Raw genomic sequence first — 26,531 nt, forward strand, 5'->3', positions numbered from 1 at the left:
GACTATTTTAGTCTACAGTTGTATGCTAGAAGGGGTTTCTTCTAGAGATTACTGTTAGCAAAGGCAGCTGAACTCTCCACCTTCTGCTCCTCTTCAGCTGTGTGTCACAGAACAAATCCCTGTTCTCTCGTGAGCCTCAGTTTCCCCACATGCAGACTAATACTGGTACTCTTCTTTGTGAGTGGAGTTAATGTCTAAGAGCAAACAATTCTCTGGGGAGCTGGTTCTTGTTTGTAAATCCTTTTGTGAACATCACAAAATTAATGGAATTATTTGGGCTGTTATTACATGCATGCAAGTATTGAAATGATCATGACCATTATTCTTAAAAGTGCAATTATGGGTAAGCTTCAGAATATTGAATGTAAAAGTTTAACCTAGGTGATTAGTGATTTCTGTAAGATGTTTATTTTTGATTTCCTGTGTATGTACCTTACACAACAGGAAAAAAAAAATGTCCTCTAGAAATTTACTGAGAGAACCTGTAATGTTTCACTGCTTAAAGAAGGAATTTGGGGACAATATTTTGGAATGTTTATGTCTAACACAAATGATGAAGCTACAGGTGAGTGAGCAGATTATATGTCATGGGGCCAGTAAAATATTTACATCAGACTTTCTTGTAAGAGGAATGGAGTTCTGAAGGAAAGTTTCATGGTGCCCTAGTTTTAGTCTTTCTTATCCCATCCTCTCTATGCATGAAATAGAATGAATTTTCTTCAATATGCAAAACAGAGTCACTTGAGATAACAAGCCGTTTCTGATATGTGAGGGCATGCAAATAAGGGTAGACTGTATGATGGTAGTGCTTTTTGCTATAAGAGGGTGTTAGGGAGAGTCTGGGTTCCCTTTGAACCCATACAGTGATCCTTAATCCTGCTGCAATAAGCACCATAGTGTCTCTTCTGGCAGACAAGATGTATCTGCCTTTCAGAATAATGTGTGTATTCACCATCCCTTTGGTCCTGTTGAAGAAGGCTTGATGTATGTGGGGAGCCACAGTGCTGTCCTGAAAATGTAGGTAACGTCAGGTCTGAGGGTCTTGTACTCAGTGCAGAAAATTTCTCAAGCATCACGTTCAATTGTTTATGCTTTCTGACATTCGTAAGTGGTACGGCATAACCCCATCAATATAGCCTTAAGAGAAGAAGGGAAAGTAAAAGGAACAGTTATTTTTAAAACACTTAAGAGTTACAGTAATGAGGATTTTGTACATAATACTATATAGTATTGCAAGATCATAAAATTCCAGTTGTATTTTTTTAGAAAAAAAAAATGTAGTGGTGTGGTTTTCAAATTACCCCTTGTGTCACTGAGAGATCAAGAGATTAGACCTCAAAATTTCCACCTTTCCAGGACAGAAGAGTGCTACTTTTTCTGGTGTTATTTGTCTAAAGATGAAATATGCTTCTCTGTGAAAATATATTTTGGCAGTTTGCCATATATATGTACCTATTTTTTATTATTATTATTATTGATATTGCAATTATACCTTAAGGCTTTGTTATGCTAGTTATTGTGCAATATATATTAAAAAAGACAGTTGCTATCATTTTTGCTGCAAGAATTTGCAGTGTTAACATACAACAAAGGACAACTGGCAAAAATAAACAAGAAAGGAAAAGGCAAAGTCACTGCACATATGGATTATATTTAGTTCCTCAAATAAATATGGAGGCAAATGATTGTTTTACCTTAATTCTGCCTGCTTAAAACGCTGAAACTTGTCTTTAAACAGAATATTGTTTTCTACCTTGTATGCAAGCTACTGTTTCACCTCGGGTTTGAGGAAGGGAGGGTTAATACGTCTTGGGTGTCCCCGATAGGTATTGTGGCAGGAAGATAACGTGCGCCTGAAAGTGAATTTGAGTGCATTTGATGGAGGGGGCAATGCCATGGCAGTGAGGAACTGAGCACACCATAGGCAACTGCCTGGAGGTAGTCATGGACAGTCTGCCTTGGAAATGTCTGAGGTATCGACAGCAGGCTCAATCTAACAGGATTTAATGGTTTCCAGCACAGGCTTGGTGCAAGGCTTCTGCCCCATGGGAGTTTCCAGGACGGTGCAGAAACTTCTGCAAATAGTATATGGGAACCATGCATGTATGGCAAGGTGCTTGGCTGAGCACACACCTATCTTGAAACATGGGAGCAATAGTGGTAATTTCAATGTGAGTGTGAACATTTGCCTCCTTCAAGGTATTACATGTGAAAATGCATACAGATATTTTATGGAGCAAAAGTTTGTGGATGGACATGCTGTCAGGGTGTGGCTTGGCAAGATAGAGAATTTGGCAGCAGGGTTGGGTTGTATCACCATTTATCTCTACCCACGCTGTCAGTTCCATTGCTGCCAACCCAGAGCTTTATGGACTGTTTGACCATGAAACCACAGGAGAATTGATTCAGAGCAGTAAAACAAACAGGCTAACAGCATTTCCTGAAGGACTACTGGCTGCAGCAAAGAGGACAGAAGGCGTAGACAGTGGTGGGGAAAACCTCAGAATGGCATTGCTGCCAAAGCTAGCTTGACATTGAACCACCACTGCAGAGTGTGTTGACTAGTACCATGCATCCTTGGCCTATCAGGGAAGACAGAAAGTGTATATGGAATCTATATGGAATAACTTGTTTCCATGTACTGCCAAGAGCTGAGATTCTCCTTAAGGACCTGCACAGTGATCAGGCAATCACAAGGCTGGGCTGCAGGGGAAGGTACAGTAGCAATTCAGTTTGTCAAAGAGCTCAAAGGCCTCAAAATTCAAAATTGAAAAAGCTTAAGTGAACCATTGTTCAAATACCATTTGCTTCTGCAGGTTCTTCTTTATATTTGAAATAAATGTCACTGTCTATATTAAACGTGCTTATTGTAAACCTATGTTAAACCAATGTTTGTGTTTCTGCTACAACTTAACCTTAGTATGTTTAACCCATGCCCTCAAACAGAGATTGCATTTAGATACTTTTTTTTATCAGAATTTGTTTCTGTAGGACCTTTGGACTTTTTTAACATTTCTAGTATACCTTGACCATTCCCCAGTTCTCTTGTCCCCTGATATTCCCTATCTGTCCTTTGTGTGGTACATGATGCTTTTCCTTAGAGACATCACCTTAGTTGAATTTATACTTATTTAAATATACACAAAAACATGGAAGGAAGAAGGATTGCAACAGAATAAAAAAATACAGTAACTTGAAGATCTTCAATACAGTAACTTGAAATATCTTCATTTGTGTTTTACATTTTACAAAAGTGAAATACTGTAGTGCTACATGGTATTTTGCCTTTGCTTGAAATTGTGATCTTGATTTTTGTATGATGTTGAGTTTAACTTCACAAGACTATCTCATGATAGATGTGTTCAAAGACGAAACAGTTTCTCAATGTTGTGAAAATTTCAAAAATAATTTAGAAGCTTGCTCTGGATGGGAATGCTGGAATATAGAGCTAAATATTGCAGATATGATTAGTGATTGCACAACATCATTATTGATGATAACTTTTGAGAATTAGCAGTAAGATTAGCAAGGTGAGGTATGACATTAAATGTTTCATTGATGGAGTTGAAAAGAAATTTACACATCATGTTGAGCATTGTACACATAGCTATAATAATAATGCTTCTTGCTAGCCTTCTTTTATGCAACATGTATGGGACACAGCCAGAAACAGAACACTAACCTTGAATAAATCAGTTACTTTGTCACAGCTTTTGTTATGAAATTCCGTAATTCTACAAAAGAAGACTGAATTAATATTCCTTGATATATGAATATGATAGAAAAGATGAATTTCTTTATCTTCATGTATGACTTCAAAATCTTTATATATGTATGCTTCTTTGAAGCTTATTATTTTCTAACATGAAATATATATTTTTTATTTATTTATTGTGATTGCATGAAATATACGTGATTCAGGATGTCTCAGGTGAAGTTTTGTGGGCTCTGCTTTTCAGAAAACCAGACTAAATTGTCACAGTGGATTCCCAAAGGAAGCTAAATTCCATAATTGTATAAATGATGCACGTGTTTGGAGTGTCCTGACTTTTATCTCAAGTAAAACATACGAAGAATAATCTGCTACTTCAGTTCAGGAAAGATGCTGTATTAAGTGCCCAACTTAGAGTACTCTGAAATAGCCTGGATATTAAGTGCGTACTGAAGAGCTGTTGTAACAGTCATCCTAGTTCTTTCCAGACACAGATTTACTGTGGCTTTATTTCTTACCAAGACATGTAAAATGTCAAGGAGGAAAAAGGGTGTGTGTAATGTATCAAGTGGTCTGGGGCTGCATTGTGCCATGATTACAGCGGATAAAAATCCCAACACTGTAAATCTGAGTTTCATTAACAGATTTGGGCCCTATCAGGGATTCATTGCTAGGACTCTCTTCAGTATAGTTTTTTACATACCACATTCTGTTTATAGGTGAATATGTGTTTTATTACTGAAAGGTGTTTTTATTTTTTTAAAATGTTAAAGGGACAGAGGTATTTAGAGTCATATGTGTGTATTCTCAGCTGTGAACACATGCGTGCACTGTATTCAACTTTATATGTTTGTATGCACTGAGATTTATGCTGCTTTTGTTGGTTTCTTCCAGGGGAAGACCCTGAAACAAGAAGAATGAGAACTGTAAAGAATATAGCAGACCTGAGACAGAATTTGGAAGAAACTATGTCCAGCCTTAGAGGGACCCAGATAAGCCACAGGTATATTGCTTTTGTGTAGACTGCTAAAAACGTGGTCTATAGAAGAGCAGTATTACTTGCTGTATGAATTACAGACTTGTAAGGGAAAATTAACACCACCCATAATGTTTTCTAGAGTCCCTCTACCACTTAAAAATGACTTTAATATACTTTTTTTTTTTTTGTCAAAGTGTCTTATGCAATCATTCACAAAAATACTTGTTGCTTCCTATACATCTCCTTAAAACCTATAAAATTTATTTTAGGTTCTTTTATAAGTGAAGGTTGTTATATACCCAAACGTGTGCTCATATAGACAGACAGACAGACACAATTTTCCAGCCTTTGCTTTCCCTTCTTTCTCAGGAAGAGAGAAAGCACAGTTCACTGACTTCTCTATTTTGCTTTGGCAGCACGCTGGAGACAACTTTTGACAGCACTGTGACAACTGAGGTGAATGGGAGAAGCATACCAAGCTTGACAAGCCGGTCCACCCCAGTGACTTGGAGGTTAGGGCAGGCCAGCCCTCGGCTGCAGGCAGGAGATGCCCCATCCTTGGGTGCTGGTTATCCTCGCAGCAGCGCGAGTCGCTTCATACATACAGACCCTTCTCGATTCATGTACACCACCCCGCTTCGCCGAGCAGCAGTTTCTCGCCTTGGAAATATCTCTCAGATCGACATGAGTGAGAAGGGAGGTAGTGATTTGGACATGTCCTCTGAAGTTGACGCTGGTGGCTACATGAGTGATGGGGACATTCTTGGGAAAAGTCTTAGAACTGATGACATCAATAGTGGGTAAGCAGCACTTTCTTCCATTTGAAAATACGTGTCATTGGCAAGTTCATTAGGATTTTCCTGAAAAATTCTGGCATACGTGGAAGTTGCATTATGGATGCCACATAGAAATATACATATTAAAAATAATAAAATTATCCCCCTAAACGGCCAATGATGTTCTCACCTGCCTTCGAATTCAAGTCTTCTCCTTTCACATCTATATGACTTTTTGATGAACTTTAATAAGAGCACAGGTACTTCCTTTAGGAATTTCTTAATTATCTGGTAAACCATCATTTTGCTCTGATTGGTCTGAGATAGGTCACCTGTCAGTATTTTTATGTTTTATTTGAGATGGTAGATATGGTATTGGATACAGCTAATGAAAAGCAGTTGGGGACAGGCCTGACTTTCACTGTTACTGCTTTAGATATTGTCTAGTATATTCTGTGTTCTAAACAGCTACCTCAGTTTTTCAACTGTGCATATCATCTGAGCTGGCGGAATGTCTTTTGATACAAGAATAGATCAGTTACTGTCCTAGCTTACCAGGAGGAAGAGTAACAATTATTTTCAGTTTTGTTTGCTTACTGATTGCCTTTGACATACTGTATTCCCTGTGATAGTGAGAAGGAGTACTTTTTTCACGTGGCAGTTAAGTTTCCCCTGTAAAATAAACTTTTGTTGTTGTTGTTGTTGTTTTTAAATTATTTATATTTGTTGATGGTTAAGTTTCTGATTGATCTGTATATATATCTAGTATAGGCCCTTTATGTTGAGATAACAGAAAAAAAGTTTCAAATTACTATTTAACAATTCTTATGTCGATCATATTAACATGATTATTCACTCCCACATGAATTAAAAGTTTTAAAGCATCATTAAAAAAAAAAAAAAACATATTACCATTTTACCCGTACTTATATTACTGTTCAGTGCTGCCAAAAACATTATTTTAGTGGAAATCTTGTTGTCATCTCAAGGCTCCTGGGTGTCTGAGGTAACATTGGTTTGAACAGAAGTCTCACCGAGCCCATGGCTATGTCACACTGCACTGCTTGGCTCTGTACATGTTTAGGACTCCTGCTGTCAATTTAATCTTTTATTTTGAAGTATAGCTATGATTAAAGAAAGGTGGTTAATGAATTATAATGCATTCCTAAAAACAAATCTAAGTTTGTGATCCAGCCTCTGTCTAGAGTATTGTATCAACTCAAGCAGCATCCAAAGACAGATCTGTAGAAAGTCCATAACTATAAAGAAAGCAAATACCTCTGTCTTCTTGGTGCGCTGTCTCAATGATCTGGAAATGAAGGAGTGCTGATAAGCTTATCGTGTACTGCAACTGTTCAGCATAGCCTTAATAGCTGTCAAATAAGATGCCATATTCATGCGTGCTAGAAAACATAGTGAAATGAAGAAAACAAGGAGTAAGGAGCAAGAGGTCAGAATCACTTGACTACAATGCAGAAACAGAGAAAAGTAATATTGAAAATGTAATACTTTAATGTCTGAAGACCTCTAATCATAAAGAAAATTATAAATTCTGTTGTTAATGGTTGCATGGGTTTATTAAAAAAAAAAAGGAAAGAAATAAAAAAGGGGGGGGGATCCTTTGCAGTGCCTGATGAATTGCATTAATTAGCTTATCACTTTAGAGAATGAATATAGTCATCGTGCTGTGTGACTTCTCTTTGCATCAGTAATAAGGATGACTCAATAGACAGTAAGTTACAATGTGCTCAGTTAACATTTTTAGGTGTGGTAAATGTTAAAAACAAGTTAATAAGGTCTGAAAATTCAGGATTCATTGAGGCATGTAAAGTCTTATCTCCTTTATTCCTCTTCCATTTTCAGTTTAATTACTTTAAGTACCTGGGGACAGGAATGCAGCAGTAATTAGAAATTAGTGTGAGGAATGCCTGTTGCACTTGCTAAGTCTCTCCATTCAGGCCTTATTTATAGAGGATAAAATCTGTATAGACTGGATTGCATTCAAACCACAGCCAAGTTTAATATACAATTTAAGAGCCTTGGAATCTACTGCATGATTCACTCCTGCTAAATAATCTCTCAAAAGGTATAAATTTTGTCTTTACTAGAAGAATAAATCTAGTGTGCAAGCTTGATATATATATATTTTTTAACCCTTGAAGACAAATATGAAGTTATCGTCTACAGACTCCAGATTTCACGGTTTCAGAAATCCCTTTTTGAACTGCAGGCCAGATCTTACTAGCAGATAAAATACCTTAGAGTTTAGTTAAAAATAAACAAATCAACTCTTTGTGTTTTAATGCATGTGAGGTTACCTTCATCCAGATTGCCATCCAGGACACAATGTTGTCCCAAGCTGTTACTGTCTCACAGAGCTTGCCTACCACATCTTTGCACTCTAGATCTGGACCAGTTCACTTGCCCCACATTGTGAGGATGGTGACGGGTGCTCCTGAACTGCTGTATTAGTCCTGCAGTCTCTTGGACAGAGAGATCAGTTGATTTCAATTAAATCATCTCCAGAAGGAACTGCAGGGCGAGGGCCAACACAACATCTGGAGCACCAGTAATGCTTGTGTGCCTTGGCTTGTGCTTCAGATTCTGTGTGGAATTACTAAAGTTAAGTGTTTGTCTACTTGGACACACATTTTGGATGAAAGATGGATTTGAAGGGCATCATTTCATGGTTCTAGGAGAACTTATGTTAAAGATTGTTTGAGTTGGGAATGAACTCCAGAAGATCATTTTCACCATCCTTCCAGCAATGGGGCCGTGCTTATTTCACTAAGCCTGTAAATTTGCTTTTTTTTGCAAATAAAAAGTAGGCTTGCTGGGGTATGCCAACATTTTTCAGTTATCAAAAAAGAGCAAGAGATCAGGAAAAAAAAAACACAAAACAAACAAACAACAACAACAACAAAAACCACTAAAACAAGAACCTATGAGGAAAGACAGTTTAATGCAAGGTTCTTTAAGAAAATAATGGAGAGATCTTGAGAGTGGGACAGGCTCATGGTACTGCTCAGTTATAAGCACCAATTTAAACAGCTCACAAAGCTTACTAAACTGTAGGTAGACATTCCATAAATTATTGCTTCTGCTTGAAATTCAGCATCTTTTAATGGTTCTCTAGTGAGTAAGCAGCACTCTTCTCACTGTTCAATTCATTAGTCATTTACTGTAATGTGAAGTGGTAAGAATCAAGAAAGGGGAACACAGGTAGAAACAGATTCTTAAAAACCGTTGTAAGGGCTTCAGCAGCATCTCTCTTCATATATAAGCAATTATATACCATCAGGGACTATGGATTTAGGTTCTCAATTTCTATTCCCATTTAGATGGATGGTTTTATATGTTTGTTTGTGTTCTGTTAGAGTTATGCTTTTTGCATCTAGTCCTGTTCTTTGATAAGACTGCAGCACTTACAATGTACTTAAAATGTATGAAGATAACTTGAAGGCTTCAGTCCTCTAATGTAAATAAATTTGTTTTGGCAAATAATAAATATATTTTGGCAAAGCAGGTTTCCATGCAAGCGTTCACAGAAAAAGGCAAATGATCCCAGAAAATGAGCATATACCTGATCTCCCTGCACTGGGTACATAAGCTGAGAATATTTAATATAAGTCTACCATCCAACAGGGCAGCCCTTACCTTAAACACTTGAATTCCACAGCCCATTAACTTTAGAGTGAAACATGTTTGGCAGATGGCTGCATTTCCCACTGATTGACCACACATTTATTTTCAGGTACATGACAGATGGAGGACTCAACCTATATACGAGAAGTCTGAACCGAATACCAGACCTAGCTGCTTCTCGAGACGTCATTCAGAGAGGGGTTCATGACGTGACTGTGGATGCAGACAGGTAACAGTGCTTTGCCTAGTAAAAAGCTATCTGAGCTTTCCAGATATTTTTCATCCTTCATACCTGCTAATATATCACTGTTCTGTTCATAAGGAATAGCAAGAGAAAGCACTTCAAAGTGCTTCAAAGACTGCTAGATTTGTGACCACTGAATATGCCAAGTAGCACAATGGGCAGGGAAAAAGCAAATTTATCACAAAGAAAGGGGGATTAGAGGAAGAATTTATTATTGAATACGTGAGAGAAAATATTGAGGAGCTGAGACGTTGCCTGCAATCTTGACTGTCTAAAACAGGACATGATTTTTATGGGTTGCCTTGTCAGTAGATGATCATAGGGACAATACACACAGTCCCTAGGCAGCAGAGAGCCTGATGAAGAGGGTCAGAACATATGTTTGGGATTGGTTGGAACAAGAGCCTTGTTTTCTGCCTGTTTTGCTCATGAGCAGTGGGAAGCGATAAGTGGGGTTTATATTCCACTGTTTACGCAGTGTGAAAAGAGACAACACTATCATGCCCTCATGTATATGTAGGTGGGAGCATAAAAATATACTCGCATTTCTGCAGATTAGACAAGGGTTTTCTGTTTCTTTTCCTTGAGCTGGAAGTAGATTCAGATTTGGTGGCTTGTGTCCATCTCTGAGGAATACAAATCCATAGCCCTACTTTTGCAGAATTTAGAGCTGTCAGCTCTGAGGTTTTGGTCAGACCATCACAGAGATAAGCAGCAGCTGTGAAATTTGGCAGTCTTCAGTTTTAGGGGTTTGATTTCAGTCCCATCTTTTTAAAATCAATGTGTTTAATGAGGAAAGGACAAAAGGTTTGTGGAGCAGCTTTGGTTTAACAAACCCAGCAAATTATTTGAAGAAGTTCTGGGATAATAATCTAGGTATGATATTACTTTCACTTCTCACAGTTTTCCAGTGAAAAAGGTGAAAACGTATCTGTGATATGAGATATAGTCATCATTAATCAAACAGTGCATGCAGTGCATTTGGACATAGAAGGTAATTTTCATCTAGAGATTCCAATTACTTAAAAAAAAGGGGGGGGGGGGGGGTAGCTTAGCTGACTTTTTAGAATTTGTTAACCTGCAGAAAAAGTCAATTTTATATAGTTTGGGTTGGTTATTTGGATTGTAAGTAATGACATGAAGCAAAGACCAGAGAAAGTGTTAGTAGGCGTTTAAGAAAATAATTTGGATGGAAGTCAGGCAGTAACAGAAGGAGAAAATGAGAAATGAGATGTGGGCAGGAGGGACTTTTGTGGAGCTCTGTATGTGAGAACAAGAACCTTAAGCTTAAAGGGGGAGAGATGGTGGAAAATATGGAGGTTGGGAATCGTATAATTAAAGACAGAGAATGTTGTTAATATAGTTTTTTTGTTTGTTTGTTTCTGTATGTCTTTTGTTCACCTGAAATGTGAATTTGTTAGAGCTCTTTCCACCTTGCAATATTCACACACATATTTCAAACTACACACATTTTCTCTGGAAAAAAGGAAGTCCAAATTTAGAGATTTTAAAATTTTCTTCATATTCCTCAGACCCTGAATGCCACTCAAAACCTTTGTGTTTGCTTTGCTTTGATGTGTTATTTAGTAACATGTATTAATTTGTTCTATAGTGTGCGGGTACTTACATGTTTTGCATGTGAAGCTACATATAGGCTATCATCTCTAAATTAATGAGCTTGTCCAGCATCTCCCAGTACTTAAATCTGTTTTGGTTTGTTTATACAGCTTTGTCAGATTGGCTAAAAATGTTATGCCAAAAACTACTGTGTTTCTGTCTTTCATCTCTGAGTCTATCGCTTGCTACGTTTTGAAGCAGGGACTTCAAATTTGTCAGGGGATTATTTTGGGTCTTTAGTGAAAAGTTGGCCAATGTTATGCAAGACAAAAGGCTTTTACAAAATTGAAATTCATTCATATTCATTAACTATTTATTTGATCTCAACAACTAAAATCTACATATATTCTATCTTCACTGTACATTCTCCTACTGCTCTTGACATTAGCAAACTGCATGAATGAGCCTCAGCATCATTTCTGAGCTTAAAGCCTATTATAGATGTGAAGTGGGATTTACCTTGTAATGACTGTTTTCCCTTATACAAAGAATGAAAGCCTGTGCTTTTCTGGACCTCTGAACTGGGTGCCATGGAACATACTATGTGCTATCATGTAATTAAAAACTTTGTCATAATGCACAGGCATGAGGGATTTAAATTATGGATTAGACAATTCTAGCATTTTCTGACCTTTTAGTGCTTGATTTTTGCAACCTTAATGGTGCTTGACACTTTTTGTGTGTGTGTGTATAAGTGTATGCTATTCCTTGAAGCAGCAAGAAGGTGTTTAGGAAGTGGGAAAAAATCAAGTATTTTTATGAGTTCTGATGACAGCAAAACGCATGTTTGCCAAAATGGATCACAAAAAAAAAAAAGTTATAGGTCACTTAAGAGAAGGAAATTGTTCATCCTGATCTTCACCAAGATGTGTCAAATTTATGATATGATATCAGGTGTCAAAAAAAGCAGTGCAGAGATTGCTGAGATTCTTGGTTTGTTTGTCAGGAGATGTTTTGATCCTTCACAACAGTGTGGGTACCTGAGATTTCATCTTATCTCATGTATCATTTTACATATTAGTTTTTTACTCAAAGAAAAAAAAGTAGGAATTGTCAGGGTTTCAAGGTATTCCTTGCTATTGGCATGATGAACTTCTGTGGAAGAGCATTATTCTCATTTCTGCCAGCCCTGTAGATATGTCAAGGACATATGCATTTTCTCTATAGTATCATTATTATAAGTCATTTTCATAATTGGCGTGATTTTCCCTGGCCTTTCTGTTGTAAAGGATTCTGCTGGCATCTCTGTGCAGGTATAAAATAAATTATAAGCCTCAAATATCTGATTTACATTAACAGGTACCTAGGGAGAGAAGCTGTCTGTCCATCAATAGAGCCAGCAACTTTTGCTGACAGCAGCTTCATGTTCTTCATGAAAATTAAACTTAGGTTTTCTCTAACAACCTAAATTACAGCTCCTGCTTACATTTTACAACTTTTTTGTTTTTGTGAGCTGGAGGTACAGTACTCTTAAGATGGGTGGGCTGATGATACCTCTAAGAGTAATGCCATTTCTGGAAAATACAGATTTTCAGTGTGATTCTCATTGCATGGATAAATCAGGACTAATTCATTAAAATTAAGGGCATGGTACTAGTGTAAAAAGACAGTCAAGTCCCCAGCTTCATTCCACCCAATTAATCTCTGATGGCACCTGCCTTTCTGCTTATTTGCTGAATGTCAGAAAGTGAAGTGTTCAAGTATCTCCTTATGGAAACGTAGCCTGAAAGAGCTCATCTAAATAATAGTATTAAATTGCCCTTTGAACAACTTCATAAAAAGTTAAATAAGTGAATGCAACGTAAGCTAAGGCTTGAGTGTTGCTTGCATACTGCTCTGGAAAGCATATTGCTATAGAAAGGAATGCAGCATAGTTGCTTGTTCTGAGGAAAGAATTGTAATGGTTCAGTGAAAGGATGAAGGGACACTGGCAGCATCAGATGTCAATGGCTGTATTGTTCTTTTGATATATATATATTTTAATTTGGACACTTTTTGTCTATAAATGCCTGTTCCTTGTGAGTTACCTTGCTTCAGATACCAAAAGAAATTAGTTATAGAGCAAGATGCATTGCTTTCAGCGGAGATGTGGTTGGGCAAATTCTCAGTGGCATGATATTACTTTTCATTTACTGTTCTGTCTTCCTGCTCTACACTCTAGAATTTGCCCTCCGGGACTCTTAGAGGGAGTATTTGAGGAACATTCTTGGAGTTCAAAACCTTTTTCAAAGTAAGATGAGCCAAAAGAGATTAAACATAAGCACACAGAATGAATTATGCTCTTGGAAAGAATAAGGTTTATTGAACAGTAAGTTGCAATCAGTCCAAACCACCCTGTGCTCTCCATAAAAACTGTTAAGCAAGTCTAATGAAGCCCTTTTGAGAAGGTAATATAGATCCACTAAGTTCAACCAGGTTGTCCTTCCATACCCTATACCTGTCAAATTTAACACACCGTATCAAAAGTCAGTTTCCTTCTCTTTCACAACAGTAAACATAAGTTGTGCAATCACTTTCCCTTCACACCTCTTGACTGCACCACACCATTCTTTTCACCTTTTTTTTTTGGACAAAGCCCAAAGCTGTACAGGTATTTGTGCTGCTTAGTATGCTTTTATTGCTTTTATTACCCGCTTCAGCTACTTTGCTCTTGCATTGAATCTGAGCTCCATTTGTATGGTTTCAGAGTTCTTGTGCACAGGGAGTCTTTAAAATGCTTCTACCATCTGTCACATGTGCAGAAGATTTGGCAGTTATCTCAGATTCACTCAGGCTGGCCTGTTTGTTCTCAGCCAAACCATAATCACCATAATACATTATTAATTATAATTATAATAAAATAATTCCAGATTTTGCCTGTAATTTATTAACTAACTTCCTGCATGAATGACTATACATCTTCTTCTGGTGTTTATCTGAGTAGATGAACCTTGAGCTGGAATATGGTCCTTCTGGAAAAGGAACATTGAAATATTGAACTGAGAGCCCTGTTTCATCATAGTGTCAGAAATGGCTGAGAGAGATCATGAAGAGTAACTTAAAATCATAATAGAATAAGATGCCTATTCTTATACTGAAAAGTTTTGGCAGTACAGTGGAATTGCTGGTGGTATTTGGAATTGGACCCTTTGGGATAATGTTCAGTGGACCAGCATACTTTGTTTTACTTTCCTATCCTGTTACTTTTGTGTAATGCCATGTGTTTCAGCACCGTACTAACAATTTTTTCTGCCATGTGTCCCTGCAGTTTGGTGTTGATGTGATCACTGTTTTGCTATGTTGCAGCCATTACCTGTTCATTTTACTGCTTCCAGAATTTACTATAGATAAAGGACTATCTGTAGTCCTTATATTTATACACGGTCACTACTGTGTGCACACAGCCCTCTATCTCTCAACATTTCAGCTGTATCCAGCTCTGGGAATAAGTGTTGATGGCAATTATACAAATATTTGTCCTGTAGGTATGAAATAATAAATAATAGGACATAAAATCGATATATACAATGCTCGCTCTCTATGACCTTCTTGGTCAAAATGGAGTTTTGCTATAAATCAGTTTTGCTGTGGGAGGCTTCCTATAGCTTTGCTGCACCTGCCTTCAGCACAAAGCATGCCTGGGATTGCTGTTCTGGGGTTCAAACTAAAAAAGTCATTATAAAGCTTAAAATTATCGTGGTTCATCCAGTTGTGTGATCTGCTATAATTCTCCTGGCTGTGATTTTACAGTATTAGTAGATTCTTAGGATAGTGAAATAATTATAAATGTCTATACCTCACTGTTTTTGCAATTATTACTCAAATATCTCAAGAAAGCATAATTAAAGAATGTCTCTTGTGGAGCAATTTAAATTTAAAACTCTGTTTTTACTATTGTTGCTCTCTTCTTTACTTTTAATCTTCCATAATTTCTTTTCACAGCTGTTACTGTTAACATTTCCCACCATTTACTTTTATTATTCTCAAATGATCCTGCATTTTTGTAATCTCTGGTGTAAATCCTTCCTCATTTTGGCATCTGTTAGACTATCAAGAAAAGTTTCTAGTGAGAAGTATCTATTTCAATGTGTGTCTGATTTTCTTATTATGTTTCTGCAAACTAAGGATGCTAAATTTAACTACCTAAAGCATACATATGTGTGTATCCATGCATGCGGAGTAGAATAATTATGTCAAAAGGAGCGCTCCTGGCTTGTTGGCTCATTATGTCTTCAAGTATTCAGGACCCTTTGAGAATAAATTCCATATTTTATAAGGCATAATGAAAAGTTAAATTCTCAGTAATATGATTTTGTACAGTATTATTAATATAGAAAGAATTGCATTTGAATTGAGTATGACTTTATTTCTGATCATGCTTCCAAAAGTAAGGATTTGGACAATATAAGGTAAGCAGAACTGGACTTTGATGTAATTTTATAAGGTTTTCCCATTCCTTGGTTGCTTTAAATATCTATGGAAATTGCTCACAGAAACACAAACCAAAACAAGGAAACATCTAACAGCTGTGTAAGTTTTTAGGTTCAGATATTTTTAGTAATATCAGTGACATAAACAAACTGCATTGTTAGCATGCTGTCATTAGTATGTTAAACTATCATGATCCTGCAACATCATGTCTGCAGAAATATTTATTTGCATCCAGCTTACATAAGGAATGACATTCAGAAAAGGCAAGAACAGTGCATGGCAGATGTTTACTTTAAAACAAGAATGAGCTGCAAGTGATTATGTGAAATGAATGACAAATGAAGTTTTATCTTCTTCATTTTTTGTCAAGTGACAGAAAAAGACACAATATCAACTAATTTCAATTTTATGTAAAGGGAATCATGGAAGTAAGTTTTTAGACTTAGAAGGAATGGAAGTGAATTGCATTCTCATGTGGTGCTAAATGAGCTGAGAATATAATTTGCTGTAGAGTCATTAAACTGAAGGGTGTCTGTTTGCAGCTGACGCATTTAACTTTCTCACAAATCTACAAAGTGGGCTGTGTGGAGCTATGTATTAATATCATGCAGTCTATTTGCATTGTTTATTTCTGCTTATCTCAAAGTTTGGTTTACATACTTCTAAGTTATTTGAAGTGAGGCTGGACTTAATGTATTTTAACAGATTGCTATACTTCCCTTCAGGAAAAATGCAGATGGTTTATTTTGATTGTAATCTACTTCTGAAGAGAGTATCAGTATATTTAATAACAACTGCCTAAAATGCACTTTACAGTTTCAGTAGCATCATTTTGGTTCACTACTTCACCACTGTCAGCAAAGACTAACATACTACCTCCCTTGTGTTAGAAAAATATATGGGGAGCAAGATTTAAATCGTTACCCAAAATACCCTAGGCTGAAATATAAAATTAAAGAATTCAAATCTCTTGTGTGATGCATATTTGAGTCTTCAAGTCAAGAAACATATGAAGTTATTTCAAATGTCTTAATTTGGATGATGGCTGGAGCAAATAAAGTTATAATTTTATTCTCCCGCATACCTATTTAAAAAATCATACTGAAATGTGCAATAAAATAGGTACAATTGATATTACAGTCCTAACATTAACAAACATGGCATATTTTAGGCATGCTTCATGAAACTAAATATAAAAATTGTGATTTTGAGGATTTAGTATTGGAAATGCAGCGTTGTGTGATCAATAAGTTGTCTTTTGTTTTAAATTGCCTCAGAGAGACCTACTTCTTTGTGGAGTAAGCTATTGTTTACTACTTAAGTCATTTATTGAAGAACTGTTTTTTATGATAGCCACTTAAATAGATTGAGGTACTTCTTGATACGCATATATATGCGTATTTGGCAAACAAAACATAAGAATTATGAGAATGTCCCAATTAGCACTTTCATAGAAAGCAACTCTTTTGAAACACTATAGAAATCAGTTGCTTTCAATTTATTAGATGTAAGTTCACTTTAAAGAACATTTGGATTTGGCAGCTTCAGCAGACCTCTAAAATGATGAGAAACAAAACAGAGACCACTTTTTGCACCCACAGGAGGTAATGAGAAAGGGACATAATGATCCGCTCTGACAACTTCTGCTGTTTTTTTGGCCATTTGCTATTCCACCTGGTTGGCAGTTGGACAAAACAGGCAGGTGAAAGGAAGGATAAAGTTAAATTAAGCATAGCGTCTTAAGGACGCGAGTGCATATTTGCCACTTCAGTTGTGGGGATGCTTACAGTATGGCAGAGAGAAACCACAAGGATTTGACCCTTTCCCTTTCAGTGTGCTGCTCTTAGAGCAAAGCAGTAAAGCTGTCTGTCCTAGGATGATGTTAAATTCATTTTGTATTGGCAATTGCATTGCAAGGTAGCTTCATCATTAGTGGCTAGAAAAGGAGGCTGGAATGCAGCTGAAAGCTGGTCGTGGGCTGTTTATGATCAGATAAAATGAAAAGAAGGATGTGTCTAAAGTCGGGCAGGTTAAAAAAAAAATAAAAATGTGGGAGCCTTTTAATTTCCAGAGAAAGAAATGGGCTTTCATCCCTGTAAGCTGTCTGTTCAAAAGGAGAGAGCATGAAGGAAAAGCTGGGAAGGATGCAGCGTGGTAGCAAAGCTACCAGCCAGGGCAGAGAATACCCCTTGCTGTGTAATGCCTGCTGCACAGTGAAACATGTGCTAACCTTTCTCAAAAAAAAAAAAAAAAAAGGCCCTCAGTTCGCTTGTATCGACATTTTACTTATATATCTTAACTATGTCACCTCTGGGTTTTCTTTTGATGGGGAGAGGGAAAGACAATCCTCCCTCTTCAATCTGTTCATTGAGTGCCATTGCGGAGCCTTTCTGCCCCTCCTTGAGTCCCCGGTGACAGCCTCAGCTGCTTACAGGGAAGTGTTTTGTGCAGCAGTGTGCTTGGAGTTTGTTTTCTTTTGAAGTTACAGCACTAATCTCATCTGTATCTAATTGTTAAAATATTAAGTCTTCAAAGATTTCCTTTGTAAACAAAAGATTATCATAGCAATTTAAGCAGGATCAGATGTATAAACTTAAGAGTGGAACCCTCAATGCATTTTGCAAATGAAGTTTTGTACAAAAGGATACAATATAGTTATAATTCAAGCCTGCTTAATGGACTGAATAATCTAAAATATTTTAATGAAATTAAAAGAATAGCTTTTCCTAATTAAGACTTACCTGAACAAATAATCTTTTAATCTGGTACCTGTGTGCATCACCCTTAATTTCCAGTGTATTAAACTTTCTTATATATTTCTTTTGGATGTATGATGCTTTAGATCTGTTTCACACTGCTGAACAGAATGTAAAATGGCTTCTAAACCTAATAACTACTGTGTAGGTAAATTCGGGAAAGCAAAAATTGCTTTAGTGAAACTTAAAAGCATGTGTAGCTTTGGAAATAATTATGTTGCCCTGGGAAGTAAAATAATTGACCAAACATGCATTTTTCATTCCTGAAGGTTTTTAGATTTTAGGAATAAATCTTAATTATACATGTTAAATTCGTTTATATTATAATAAGGTACAATTTTTACCAGTCCATCAGTATACTAACTTAAAAGTGAAATTATATTTCAGATTGATAGGATTTGAACAGTGTTCTGGAAAAGAGACTGCAGAGACAGAAAATATTAAGTTATGTATTACATATCTTCCAACTGGTCATTCGTAAACAGACTAATACTGATAGCCATTGCTTGAAATCTGAAAATGTGTTGATTTAAATTAAAAATACAGGTACAATTTTAGTAGCAAGATCATGAACTTTACGAACAAAGCCATGAGGATTGACTTGATTTTTCAAGTCAAGTCCTGGTCTTTCTATGAGATACTTATTGCCAGATTCAAACACCAAAGTAGACAAAATGTACTGAATGATCTGTGTCTGGGGTAACTGGAGGAAATGTAATGCTTTTTGAGAGGCAAGTGATCAATAAAGGTGTATAATCTTCATGACTCGCGAATCACCATCTGGAGGCTCTTATCTCCTTTTATTGACTGTACCAGCAGCATAGACAGACAGATAGCTTTTGGTTTATGTGGTTTATGTTAAGATGAAACACCCTTGTTCTGAAGTTGGTTTTTTTTGTTCGTTTGTTTTGTTTGTTTTTCATTTTAAGTTTTGTATTTGTTTGTTTCTTTTATTTAACATAAAAGAAATTCTACTGGATCACTGTAGCGAAGTGACACACCTATATGTAGTTACATCAGCCGTAGCTGGTGATGTGACATACTGTCATCCAGAGGTCATCCTGTAGTGGAAGGAATTGCCTTCCAAGGGGTTTTAGAATTGCTCAATGTTAGGAAAACCAGTTTCTGTACAGCAAAGCTGTTGAAATATTCAGCATGTTTCTTTAACTTTAAAGAGTTATTCTTTTTCCTCTTTGAGTTACAGTCCTTTCCCTTCATGAAAAGAATTGCTTTAGTATGTCATGTATGACCTAAATCTTCTGATGCTTAAAAAGAACCAAACCAAACCAAAACAAACAAACAAACAAACAAACAAACAAAAAACACTGAATTGGCTCTATTTTACAAGTATTTTCCCTTTGTTCAGGATAGAAAGAAATTTATGATATACTGTTTGTACATCTTTCTCTCTCTTTAATTGTTTAAATTAATGATACAAAAATACTCTTGAGAAATGGGTGAATATAAAATGGATAAACTCAGTGGCAAACCATGTAGGAAAAATAATCTTTTTATGTATTCAAAATAAAATATGTCAACAATGTTAACTTAAAGCCTACCAGGTAAATTATGAAAGCAAAAAGTCCAACTAGATTTTCATTAGTGCTGTTTTCCAAAATATTACCCATCAAATATTATTTTGGAATGATTCTATTGGATTGGCAGTGTAGGAAATTTTAAGAATTAAGAATTTTTAAGAAGACTGGACTTACAGAAGACTGTATATGAGTGTCATTTTAGTGTGTCATTGAATTCCTGAGTAGTGGTAAGTGAGCTTCAAGAAATTTGCCTCCATTTCGGCAGATTTCCAGTGTGGGCAGTAGTAGCAGCCTCCATCACAGAAAATTTACAATAGAGAGTTTATTAATTTTGGATTGCTGCTTTGGGGTTATTTCTTCAGATTCTTGGATATACTGCAGCTATCTGGTACAACCCAGCACAAAGGAGAGAAATACTGAAGGTCAGCAATGCTTTGTGCAGTATTGGTCATTAGTCCACAGTGGGCTTGGCTAGCACTTATAGAACCGTAACTACTTCCTAGACAAATTTCTAAGAATTGAATTGTCAAAGGAATAAAGGTTTTGAGCTTCTCTTTAAAGAAAACAGAAGTTCATTTCTCGGTTCACAGTTGTGGCCGTGACATAGGTAATTATGATGTCAAATTGCTATCAGCACTTTTCAAGCTGCAACTTCTTGTAAATATCTAACCAAAGGGAGCTCAGATTGTTTTGCTGATGGTCTTTTTGCAAAGTGAGTGTTCCTCATAAAGCTGGCTTTGAAGTGTGTCTTCTGCTTTTCCAGCCTCTGTCCCCACGCTGCCTGTATAGTAGGTACCATTAGAGGAAGAAGCATAATGACATATATCCAAATATTCATTTAAGCCTTGAAAGGAATTTCTGTAAAATGTACTAGAACAGTTTAGTGACTACCCTGTACAACACAGCTAACCAAGGCTGCCTCCCATCTGTCCCATGCTTGAGGAAAATACACAGAGGATATGAAGTATCTTTTCTTCATCTCTGTCAGCTATGATGTTTTAGGCCAATGTCTTAAAAGCAAAGATTAATTATCAGTGCAATGAAAAGATTTCACTCATATAGTACAGCACAGAAAAAAATGACAGTATAAATGTAATGTAAAATAATTCCTATATTTGAGAGGAGATTAATTAGGAGTTCTAGCTCAATTTGTAGGAGATTTTCCCATTCGTGTTACTGGTCGCTGAGAAAACACCTTGTTGTTAAAATGCCAGTTTTATGTTTTTCAGAGGTAATAGTTCCTGGTGTCTTGGTTGCATTTTGCTAGGTAATAGCCCATTATAAATCCTAGGAAAGGTGAACCCAACTTAAGTATGCCACAGCTGGATTTGTAGGATTTTTATTTTAACGTTTGAGGCCAGCCATCAGGAAACAAATAAGCTCTAAAAAGGAGAAAGCAAGAAAATTTAGTAGAAATAAGTAAGATCATTTTAATTTTTAAAAATGAGAACTGTAATCAATCTGATCATTTTACTATTGCTTGCACTGTGAAGGTCACAACACTGTAAATAGTTTTCAGCGGACAGTGTTAGGATATTACATGTTTACTGTTCGTCTTTTAGGCAAACAGAAATACACCTGAATGATCTTAAAAACAACTGAATCTTCCACAGTGGTCTCCTATGTCATCGCCAAATATATCTCAAAAAAACTGTTTGCAACAGTGTGTCATAATGTAGAGATTATGCCATATGTGTGGTCAAGTCTTCCTGAACGGTACGTGATTAGATTCAAGAGCTGGATGCTTAAATTGTAGATTTAGCAAATTACTTTCTCTTTTCATTTGACCCTGTAGAATTCCCTCAGGAGAAATTTGTAGATTAATGTACATGTCAGAGAAAGCCTTCACTCTTTAAGGAAACGCAGTTAGACACAAATCTTACAGTGTTTCTGTGTCTTTTTCTGTTCCTGGTAGAATAAATGCCAGTATGTTGAACCAGTATGATTTTAGAAGATGTGTGTGTATTTTTGCTGTGACAGTCTCATGAGTATATCATGGGTCTGTGATATAAGTAATCAGCCTAACATTTATTATATGTATTTTAGTACTTGGCTCCCCTAAAAAAGATGGAGCAGCTCCTACCCTGGGCCCCCCATGTAGTTGGCTTTCTTGCAGGTCTCCAGTGCATACTCTTCAAGCAGGACTATTTGCCATTAAAAACTTCCCAAAAAAAGATTGTTAGCACACTTTAAATTTTCTTTACAGTTAGCCAGAGAGTACTCAGAATGACTTAGTACTTTCCTGAGCAATTTTTCAAAAGGAACATATGTGAAAAGGGCAGCCAGAAAGCGAGATGTTGGCGTGGCTGAATCCAGAGCAGGAGGCTCCTAGAGACACAGCAGAGAAGTGACTTCATCATGAAGAACAGGCAAATTGTGTTGCTAATTACGTACCAAAGGAGAATTACCATGTGTCTCCTTAACACCTTCTGAGTTCTTCTAAAGAAAACTCCCGAGGCTGTGCACACAAGATATTAAAAGGATACTGAAGAGAACACTATTCCCAAGAGCATATGTGCCATGACAAGTACAGTGTCACATATGCCTGTGGGGCTGCCTTGGCTCTCGTTAGTATGCCAGGAAAATAGAAACACGCAACATCCTCATCCAATTCAGCCAGGATGCTCTGAAATGATTTTATATGCTGTTGGATGAAAAGAATGCAAGTATTTCTGTTGTCTCTGTTTTTGGCACGGATGCAATGGATTCTTTTAGTGGAATATGCTGGGACCTTTGTTGCAGAGGAGGTTGGCCAGGTGCAGAGAGAGCCCTAGGAGTCCCTGCAATTCTGCCAGCAGCTCAGTGACCTAAAAACCCAGCAGAGGTGGTGTGGTTCTCTCAGCTTCATGCTCCAGCTGTTGCCAGATACTGCACATAGCCAAACGGTCACTCAAGAACCATTTGATTAATTTAAATCAACTATAAAAATCATTCTGGTAACTTCCATTTAAATCAATTATAAAATCATTCTGGTAACTTCCATTTGCCTTCAGGCTATGGAAATCGTGGTGTGGCCTGGAGGTATTGATGTTGTCAAGGTGCAACTGGGATGAACGAGGGAATTTAACCTGCAATATATGTGTGTAAATTTTTAGCCAGACAAATGAGATAGAAGAAAAACTATATTAAATACTAGATAAAGGAGTGCTATACTATATCAGAAAATATATTTATCAGCATAGTACTTCAGAGTAATTCTTTCTAGTAGCAAAAAAGTACTGATTTTCTCTCTGCTGCAGTTTCTAAGTTCTCTGATACATATTTAGTTTCCAATTTGTAACAAAGTCTGTGTGCCAATTCCATCAAGACTTTGTGCAAGTCCTAGGAATCAATTGGCTTCATATTATGATTTCAGTAAAAACTCATGAAGCTAATAGCAGAGGCACTACAGAAATATGTAGCAGTAACTACTGAATACAAATAAATAACTGAATGTGTGGTAGGTATGTAGTGAGGTATAGTACTTGTAGTTGTAGGATCACTGTACTTTACACATTGTTTCACTTTATATGCTCAGATTCCTTTAATTTTCCACTAGTTGAACAAGCATAAGGCTTTTTTTCGTTACTGAGTGTATATATATATATATATATATATTTGTTGTTGTTAATTGGCTTCTTTTTGGCAAACACAAAATAATGTGTTGGATAAGAACACACGGAATCATTCATACATTTCCTAAAAGTTAATGTATATTAATATTTCTCCATGAAGTTGTTCTGTCTGCTGTTTTTCTCTAAAGTTTAGGAAGATCTTAGGAAAAAAAAAAATCACTGGTAAAGCAAAGGTTTTTTAAAGCCAAATTCTTGCCAGAGTTTTAATTTCTCTGGTTAAATAAGGATTTCTTAAAGGAAAGGCATTATCTCCATTATTTCTGAGTTACTACTAATTTAAAATCATACACCCTTCATTAATGGGTTCTTCTTCCTACTGCTAGTTTTTTTTTCTTCTGATATTTTTATAAAAGCCTTCTGTATTCCCATTTGGATAGCATTACTTCACAATGCTTCTTCTCAGGCCTTATCTCTCTCCTGCAAGACTCAGCTGAAGCCATCTTATTTAATTGGTTTCCTCCCCTTTTTCATTTTACAAGAAAGGACATCTTTAACCTTCGAACTTTAAAATCACACTGGTCATTTCTTTCTCCTTGCATTCTTCTTCTGAAGCAGTATTGAATTCCATTATACCTGCTGGGGTGTCTTTTAGGTTTGACCAGCTTTCCTGTACTTGTAGTGTTCTGGGGTTTTCGTTTGTTTGTATGGTTTTTGTTTGTTTGGTTTGTTTGTTTGTCTGTTTTGTTTTTGTGATTTTTTTTTCCTGCTCCTTTCATTAAGATGTTTATTCTTATATTCACCATTGCTGTTTGGTAGTGTTTTTTTTTCCTTTTTATAAAAGAAAGAAATATTAATCTGTAGTCCCACCTTTCTGAAGGATAGACTATACTTCGAAATAAACTCTGATTCGCCTTGATACATATTTGACTGCATAACTTACCCAGTAGTTAGCTATAGTACTTTCTCTGACATTTTCCCATAGTCATTCCTCATTTTAAATTTATCACCACTGCATTTTTGATGGTAGGATTATAGCTCAGTGATGGTACCATTCTGAAATCCAAGTTCATTGTTTTATCCCTCCCCTTCTCTCTTCAGTAAATATGAGAAAGTATTTTTGATGTCCAGTTACATGTACGAAACTTGTATTCGACCTTATGCGATTGCCCTTCCTTTTTAGGTTTGATTTCATGGTCTCGTGTTTGTCCAGTGTACCGATATCAACAGCCTTGTATTTCTTCCAGCTTCTCTTTCAACCTCTTATGCTGGGCTTGACACGCTCACATTCATTCTGGTACACTTACTTGTGTAATAGTGCACTCAGTCCTGAGCACTGGCTGGGAGTTTGAAGACAGGATAAACAGGCAAAAATGAGAAAAAGTAACAGAAAGCTGTTGTCAGTATTCAGTTTGGAAAGAAGCCTTTTACATCCTGATGAATGCTGCTGATGTGGAACATTCAAAGAAATTACTTCAGCTTTGCAGTGTGGATGGTAACAAATGAGACAGCCAAGAAGGCTGAGACATGGGAGGGGGACAACGTCTCCTAAACTGGCAGGGGTTTTATTAATTGCAACAGGCTTCAAGTGTTTTCGCTGTTTGCAGTTATGTGTGTATTTCATCTCTGACTTGCTAGTCTGCTCTCCAACTTAAGTGTTGCCATCATCTATTAGTGTAGAAAGAGGGAAAGGATTTATTTGTAATGAAAGTCTTTTTTTTGTTTGTTTTTCCCCATATGTTGAAGCCATTTGAGGCCATCTCCAGCTTTATGTTAGTGACCTACTGGGAATGGTGGTTAGTGACAATCCTGGGAGTCTAACTGGAGTAATTCATAGGCTAGAGGTGATGTACACTCTTACATCTTTCTGAAGCTTTCTAGTTGATGAAGGATTCTTTTATTTTCCTTTGTGTTTATTTTTTCATTCATTTTGGTTTGGTTTTCATCTTTTCTTGTGTAGCTTCAGCCAAGCAGTAGCCCTGTTTTTTGGTCCATTCTGGCTTTAACTCAAGATGACATTTATGAGAGATGAGAGCGCTTCAGGATGCTGGGGAGGGATCCATGGTGATTGGCTTCTGTTCTGGCAGTGATATATTAAAGCAGCTCCCCTTATCTCCCTGACTGAGATTCTGGCATAAACCCAGATATCCAGAGGTCTTATTACCTTTTCAGCAGAAGTTTGCTGTGTCATAGACTTTGACGTTCAAGTTCAAAGCTTAAGAATGATTTCATTTTTTAATATCAAAATGTGATAGGTTCCAAATAAACTGTGTACCTTCCTTGTAGCTACCAGCCATTTTGGATGCATATTTCCCCTTGTATAATTTAAATGACAAGTTAACTTTGATTTCTCAGAAAAAAAATAATGTATGTTTTGCAGTATTTTTACAAAATGATGAACACTCTTGGATTTAAGCCATTTTCTTTGTGTAGGTGCTTTGGGCCTTAATAATTAGGAGACCTAACAGAATAATCAGAGAACAAGGCAGGAAGATTACTGTGATGTGGGTTGTCTTTGCCTCTACATAAAAAGAACATCTTTCCACTGTTTAGCTAATACAAAATAGCAAACATTCATCTGTCCTTCAGCCCATAATTATGTGAAACACAATATAGAATTGATGGAATTGGTATTAAGTAGGTATGCTCTATTTCACGCTACCTTGGTTTAATTGCTTTACCTATAAATAAAAATAAAACATAAAAACAAATATTAACTCCCAATTGAACAGACGAGTTGGGCAAAAGTCTGAAGTTCCTCACTTAATACTATGTCACTTATTGTTTTAAATTTTCTCAGTACAGAAAATTTGCAGGGACTGATTTTTGGAAAAAAATATTTTTTCCAAGGAGGGACAAAGAAATTGGTACCTTTTTGTAGTAGGCAAATTTGCAGTAGATGAAATCTTGGCTTTTATTTTTACCATGTCCCATCCCTAAACCATACAAGATTTGAATGAACTTAAATATTATTTTTCTGTTCTGCAGAAAGCCTGTCTTGGTAAGTCACCTGTTGGGATCCTATATACTCTTATATGTCAGTGGGACTGTTGGGAGGTGCCAGGATAGGAAAAACATATCTTTCCAATAAGATCACTGATATACGCCTGCGTATATCCTGCCTGCATGAGTCTGTCCAAGTGGTGGGAGTGTGAACACACGTACAGACACGTGTGTCTGTGCCTCTGTAGAGTACACAGGCATGTTGTTAGTGGTGGAAGCCGTGGTGCTTCACAAGCTGCGCTACCTCTTTGTGCTGTCACCATCTGTGCAGGTTCCATGTTCAATGCTGTCTGACTTTGA

The 26,531-nt window shown here is 36.6% G+C and overlaps 1 protein-coding gene across 1 annotated transcript in view; it reads left to right on the forward strand.

Annotated features, from left to right (window-relative positions):
* Window positions 1–26,531, forward strand: part of NAV3 (neuron navigator 3) — a 423,218-nt gene that overhangs the window by 308,128 nt on the left and 88,559 nt on the right. Inside the window, 3 exon segments of the mRNA XM_083807523.1 lie at window positions 4,607–4,715; window positions 5,108–5,491; window positions 9,222–9,341. Of these exon segments, the coding sequence (XP_083663649.1) occupies window positions 4,607–4,715; window positions 5,108–5,491; window positions 9,222–9,341 (613 nt within the window).

The sequence above is a fragment of the Anser anser genome (assembly GCF_964211835.1).
Source record: "Anser anser genome assembly, chromosome: 1".
In the NCBI taxonomy this organism is placed as follows: Eukaryota; Metazoa; Chordata; class Aves; order Anseriformes; family Anatidae; genus Anser; species Anser anser.